General features: G+C 38.0%; 3 protein-coding genes across 3 annotated transcripts in view; 1 reads left to right on the top strand and 2 right to left on the bottom strand.

The window, feature by feature from the left end:
- Positions 1-1,039, bottom strand: part of LOAG_11591 (import inner membrane translocase subunit Tim13) — a 2,216-nt gene extending 1,177 nt beyond the window's left edge. The window contains exons 1-2 of the mRNA XM_020448380.1: positions 672-1,039; positions 376-458 (exon numbers count right to left, since the gene is read on the bottom strand). Coding sequence (XP_020301471.1) covers positions 376-458; positions 672-788 — 200 coding nt within the window. The 5' untranslated portion in view covers positions 789-1,039. The remainder of the gene's footprint in view (positions 1-375; positions 459-671) is intronic.
- Positions 1,040-1,053: 14 nt separating this feature from the next.
- On the top strand, positions 1,054-2,087 carry LOAG_11590 (hypothetical protein). Its single transcript, XM_003147108.2, has 2 exons — positions 1,054-1,296; positions 1,646-2,087. The coding sequence occupies exons 1-2, from the start codon at positions 1,167-1,169 to the stop codon at positions 1,777-1,779; spliced, it is 264 nt and encodes an 87-aa protein (XP_003147156.1). The 5' UTR covers positions 1,054-1,166; the 3' UTR covers positions 1,780-2,087.
- A 34-nt stretch (positions 2,088-2,121) lies between these two features.
- The window catches only part of LOAG_17724 (Zn-finger in Ran binding protein), an 8,381-nt gene continuing 4,057 nt past the window's right edge, over positions 2,122-6,445 (bottom strand). The window contains exons 6-13 of the mRNA XM_020450386.1: positions 6,338-6,437; positions 4,717-4,757; positions 4,338-4,437; positions 3,762-3,943; positions 3,481-3,630; positions 3,138-3,392; positions 2,917-2,991; positions 2,122-2,771 (exon numbers count right to left, since the gene is read on the bottom strand). Of these exons, the coding sequence (XP_020305943.1) occupies positions 2,572-2,771; positions 2,917-2,991; positions 3,138-3,392; positions 3,481-3,630; positions 3,762-3,943; positions 4,338-4,437; positions 4,717-4,757; positions 6,338-6,437 (1,103 nt within the window). The 3' untranslated portion in view covers positions 2,122-2,571. The remainder of the gene's footprint in view (positions 2,772-2,916; positions 2,992-3,137; positions 3,393-3,480; positions 3,631-3,761; positions 3,944-4,337; positions 4,438-4,716; positions 4,758-6,337; positions 6,438-6,445) is intronic.

Here is a 6,445-nt window from a genome sequence, read left to right as displayed (position 1 = left end):
TATTTGAAGACTAAAACTTATCAGCTACTACACTTTGTACACCTGATGGCACCTTTAGTTCTTATGTTATGCTGTAGCCTAATGAGAATAAGGTATGCTGAAAAAAGAAACGCTGTTGAATTACTTTAAGCTACTACATTAAATGCAAGCGGGCACAAATAGCGTTATGATTTTTAACTGAATGATGGTTTAGCTTAAATACTCAGCCTTAATCCATACTTCATTCAGTTATATATTGAGAAACGAGAACAGCAGTCGAGCCGAAAATAGAGAAGGAAAGAAAGTAAAATTTACGTCACATCTGACAAGCTCCTAAATTACTGCGTTTTGCAACTTCCAATATAACACCATGAACTAAAAATTATAGTAGCTTACCTCTGCAAGCACTGTCTTTCGGTGTTCGACAAAGCGCTACCTGGATTTGTGATACACTTCGTCAGACATCTCTCCGATAAGTCCTCAAATAGGTATATAAGTTTTATGATAAAACTGATTCATTATAGATCTTATGATAAAATTGCTTCACCATTTCCCCTTTGTTCCGTAAAATGAAGAAACAAGGATCAATCTTCTTATAAAACCTGGTAATTATTGAAATTTGTGAATCAATGAGTAAAGTAAACCACAGCAATTCCGAAAATCCCGACAACATAAAGTGATAGCGAACTTACAGTAATCATATTCTGGGCATTTAGAATAGCAGCTTGTTGCTTAACACCAGATATCAAAGTTTTCTGCTGTTCAGGTGTTAGCTTTTTTAAAGATTCTACATCTAATACGTGCTCCATTACAATCGAAATAAATGAAGATTGAGGAAGGCACCTGGAATTTTGCTTTTTTTTGAACCAATAGTCTCTGATTTTCTAGATTGCTCATCTCCAAGACAAATTATAGTAGGCATATCAGGAAGACGCAAAAGTACAAGAAAATCGCTTAACCATATCTCACACACCATAACAACCACAACACCAGCCTACCAAGTAGACATCAGGGAGAGATCTTGCTCATCAACGAGCACCCATTATTCAGAATATATCACTTTGATTGGTCTTGACAGTGGTGCCCCTGTTGTGAGTGGTGTTAAGAACCGTCGATGGAATGGTCTTAATTTTGTCCGCTTGAGTTTTTAAAAAGTTTTCTAACATTGTTCATTTGATTATTTCCAGATGCTACTGGAACGTGTCTTTCGTCCGTTCGGCGCAGTAGTCATGTCTGTACGCAATAACTGCCCATGGCATCGAAGTAACTGGCGACCAGTCTACTTCTCTTTTTCGGTCAAGTACAAGCTTAAATACAGTAAGTAATTGCTTGGGTCGAAATGCATGAGACTTTAGCTTCAGGTAGTAATAGTGAAACACCTCACCAACCACTGTTACTGAGAGCAGCTAAACTTAATCTTCGTTGCATTATGTATTTTTGTAGTTAGTTGTGGAACAAAGCCGCTGTAATATGCCCTTTACGTACAGGAAATCATGCCGAAGCGAATAGCATAACTGCTTTCCCTCTGGGTTTTTTTTTCCTGATCCCTTATTTTCGACACCATTTTAAAAGCTTGTAAAATTTCTTTTCAAGTAATGGAACAAAATTGTTTGGTACTAGTAACTTTTCCAATTTTTTAGAGTGATGTCACTTCACTCTAGTTTAGATACACCTGAAGCGCTGATGAAATCAAGGAACGGTCGATGCCTTTTAATGCGGAGAATTTTGCGAGAAAAGCCGTTTCTCGGCTGGAATCATCAGTGCACTCCTCGCGAAGAACGGCTACAGTACCCCTTGTGACTGCGCAATATTGTACAGACTTCTTCACCCCATTGTTCCTAGACGTTTTGTGCTGTAGAATTTCCAGTTAAATTCAAATTCGAATCCGGTGGTGGGAGGTGAATATGGAATCTTCTAAATGTTAGTACTTAATACTTAGAAAACCTTCTCATGTGTAGCAAAATGAAGCAAGGCCGTGAGACCTGACATATAGTGACGTTTATACTTTCCTGTTATTTCTGTTTTATTGCTTCCGAAACCAAGGTAATAAGCCTAGAATGAAGAGGAACAACATTTCATTATTCTTGACGAACCATGCAATCGCACTTCATAATCAGTTATCACCTTTCCAAAAATGCTTGGGAAATAAGTAAAGAACACATACTTTATCAAAATGATTAAAAACAGATAACAGTGATTTCCATGAAGCTAAACACGAAAGGAAACTTTCCAAAAAGATAGGTAAGAGTAAAGGTGGAATCAATTACAAAGATCTCTAATATAAAATTGAATATAAATAAAGAAATGAGGCTATGCAAATAACATAAAATCATAATACTTCACAATTGTGATGAGGACAACAGATTCACGCAACATGAAGAATAGAACAGAACGACGGTAAAATTCATGCGGTTGAGAAACGCTTAATGTGTTATTTGCTTAATATGATGTAGATGGATTCAGGTCAGACTGAGGAGAAAATGCTTCATAAATCTTTGATTCCTGAACGATTTTGTTCAGTTTTCAATTTTCGATAACATGCATTAAACATAACAAAGCAGTGTAACAGTGGGTAGGTAACAAAGGGCTTTGTCAGTAGGGAGCTGATCGATCGCCGCGTCCTCGTCCACCACCACCTCGCATTGGTCCAATGCCACTATTACTACCACCAGGTCGAGGAGCATGACATCGATTGCATTCTTGCCGGAAACCAAAATTAGTGTTACCACAGCCATCGCATGACCAATCGTTGGGCCGTGGCTCCGTATTAGCTCCAGTACCCGAGCCCCGCCCTGAAAATTTTCCGCATCCAGGTAGGCATTAGTGTCTAAATACAACTCTGGAAACTTCCTGATTTATGTTGGATTTATAAAAATTAAGGAAATAAAGAAAAACGTATCAAATTGTAAAATGAAAAGTATTTCCCATAATAAAAACCTCTTCCACGGCCTCCTCTATCGCTACCTCGACTACCTCTATCACCACCACGGCCACCTCTCCCTCCTCCACGACCTGAAAATATGAACACTGATTTACAAACCGTACCACAAATCATATAAAAAAGGTATAAAACATACTTGAGAAATACTGAAATGCTGAACTGTCGAGATGTTTAAAAACAATGCAAAATCTCAATGATCTTTCAAGAAAAAGCTTACTATCTCTTCCATAATCATCACGTGGTCCACCGTATCCACCCCGGCCCCCTCCACGTCCTCCTCGGTCGCCGAATCCTCCACCACCGAAAGGTCCTCCCCGGTCTCCCCTGTCACCATAACCTCCTCTATCATCAAAACCACCTCGTCCACCGCCGCCAAAACGGCCACCACGTCCGCCGCCATCACGATCACTGTAGCGCCCTCCGCCACCGCCTCCATATCCACCTTCGTCTCGTCCTCTACCACCGAAACCACCTGAACTTCGTTATCTATATATTTAGGAAAAGCAAACAAAAGCAGACTCAAATAAACGCTAAGACAAGTTACGGGATTAAAAACCGACCTCCTCTTCCACCTCTATCAAAGCCACGTCCTCCACGTTCCCCGCCAAAACTGCCGCGGCCGCCCCTACCTCCACCACTTCGCGAAATGTCTGTCTTATACTTTGCAAAACTGAGGCTCATGCACTGTTCACTTCCCGGAAAACACTGTCCTGTAAATATACGTGGAAAACTCCATCTTCACGATATTCATGGCATTAACTGACTAAATGTATTTCAATGTTAATGTGTCCAGTTGCTTGTAATCCTTACAAAGATTTAATGGAAAGAGTAACTGATTTACCATTATAAACATTTATTACTCGTTCAGCAGTTTTTGCGTCAACGAAGGTAATTGTGCATTCGCCTTTCGGCTGATTTGTTTCACGATCAGTGTAAATCTTGATCCGGGGTTCACCCGTACGATCGTTACGTGCTATATCTCCTTGGGTACTGAACACATCGGCAATGAATTGCTCATTTGCTCTACAAAAGCAACGGCAACTGCATTTCAAACTACTACATATTTTTGTTTTTCATTTTCAAAAGTGCTTCAAATTTCATGTATTTTGTTTTCAAAAGCGCTTCAGATTATATATATTTTGGAACAAAAATAATTGGAATTTATATATTTTGGACAACGTTTTTGGACAAAAATGTGTGAAATTTATCTTGTAAAAGCTGTTATTTGCAAAAGGCAGGTCTATTCCTTACAGATTATTACTTTAAAAAAAAAAGGTAAGAAATAGCACAGACCAGAACACACTTTTAAAAGGATAAAGGCGAGGCTAGACATAGTGGCAAGGCATAACAAAATAGTTATTTTGTTTCAATCAATTTCAATTAATAACTTTAATTAATAAAGCATAGGGGAACGTACGTCACAGGTATTCCTTGGATGAAAACAGTTTCTCGAACTTCGATTTGGTCATCACGTGAACCAACTCCATACCCACTACCAGAACGAGGCCCAGCTCTATCTGAACATGCAAACGTTGTGAAATGAAATATAGAATACAATTCACAATTATTAGATGAACACAATGGCAGATACACCTTCTTATTAGTAAAACCTCATTTAGCATTTGTTTGAGCCGAAACCTTAAGGCTGTACAAATCAAATAGTTTTGTTTTGGCGACACCTAACCAAACCAAATCAAACATAAAAACCAAAGCAGTGTAACACAAATTCCCTGAACATATATATCTATACATATATATATATATATATACAATATATCCCACTTCGATAATTCTACCTTGATAGCCTCCACGAGCGCCCGGGCCTCCAGCACCCGGTCTGAAACAACACATTGACCTTTGACCTTGGTGAATTGATAGTAGCTGCCGCTGACGATTATTCTCTTCAGACTCTCGTTAATTGCTTTTTCGAAATTTAAAAAAAACTTGTGGCCAGGACACCCCTACTACCTTAATAAAAGGTATACCAATGTGTAACCTTTCTCCCAATGCTTAAAAAATCCATATACTCCGAGTGAAGAACCCTTGAAACTTTTAATATGAACAAAATACCCTCAATGGACTCTCCTGTGTAACACTTGAGTTCACAAATTCGGGTAATCTCACTCTTTAACTGTTGAGTATTATTCCCATGTTATGAAATTTTATAATTTAGAGGTGAGAGAATGAAACAGAGAGTAATCGTAGTTCTCCCTGGAATCAGCATCGAATATACATGCAGCACCGTGTTGTGTATCCTATGAAAAGCTAAACCAACATAATTTCGTCAATAATCAACAATACAATAATTTCTCGGAATTTCAACTACATGTATCCACGTCCGTCAAAGAAGAAGGCAAATACCGACTTCCTACTTATAAAACACATATTGTTCAGTTTCTCAACAAATAGACCTAACGGAGAAAAAGCAAGTACATGAATCCGAAATGTAGGCATTACCGCATCATATGGATATACCACAACATACAAAATGAGTGCAATATCAGTAAGAATTTTCCGGAAAGTGTCGTAAGTTTCCGGAAATTAAATCAAAAATATGCATGCCTATTCTTTGGAAACTTCTTTTCTATATCAATAATCTCCCTACGATCACTCCATTAGAATTAGAGGAACCTACCCAGCTCATTATTATGTAAAGTTGCACAATAAGAAACCACCAGTAAAATTATTTTCCTTAATAAGGCTGTTTTACCTATTAAGAATTTCCTCTTGACTCACAAGATCTGTATATATGAGAAATAGAAAGGACCAATACATAAATGATAAAAGATATCATTTACTCCGATGCCCTTTGCACATACATGTATGTAAATTGTAATATCCAGTATAAAAAAAAAATGGTGTTTGACCTATACATTAACCCAATATAAACTGAACAATATGTGTTTTAAAAAAGTGGACTTTTAACAAATTAGAAGAAAACTGACGAACCATAACTTGCTTCCTGCAAACATTTAAGGACAAATAAAAAAAAAACTGATACCACAGATTCTTGTGAGCACCGCTGCTCAGTTTTAAACGCCTCCCTGCTTATAGCAATTTATAACCAATGTCTTTTCTCTATCTCTGTATAATTATGGTGCGCAGAATAACATGGTATAGCACGATTCAAGGTTTTTGCTGGAAGACTACAAGTTACGTAATATTTTTTTTTTTTTTGATCAAATTGACACTGATGAATTTTCGCCATATCATAAAAATGACGAACATTTGTTCCAAAACTCACCTCTACTTCTTTTTGTACAAAAACAGTTCAGGAAAGCAGCAAGAGGAGACAAACACATATTCTCCTATGACATAAACTACCAACCTGGCCACAAGATAATATTCCCAAATAATCGGCACCACAAATATATGTTACTTCGTGAGAACACTAAACAATTAGAAAAAATGACTGACCCTCCGCGGTAGTCATCACCGCCAGATCCACCACGATCACGTTCATCACTCCAACGACTCGGACGATCCCGTCCACCTCTGTCTTCCCGACCACCACGATCTGGAATC

Source organism: Loa loa, assembly GCF_000183805.2.
Source record: "Loa loa unplaced genomic scaffold supercont3.119, whole genome shotgun sequence".
Taxonomy (NCBI): Eukaryota; Metazoa; Nematoda; class Chromadorea; order Rhabditida; family Onchocercidae; genus Loa; species Loa loa.
Note: the sequence above shows the minus strand (reverse complement) of the source record. Positions and strands in the feature narration are given on the sequence as shown.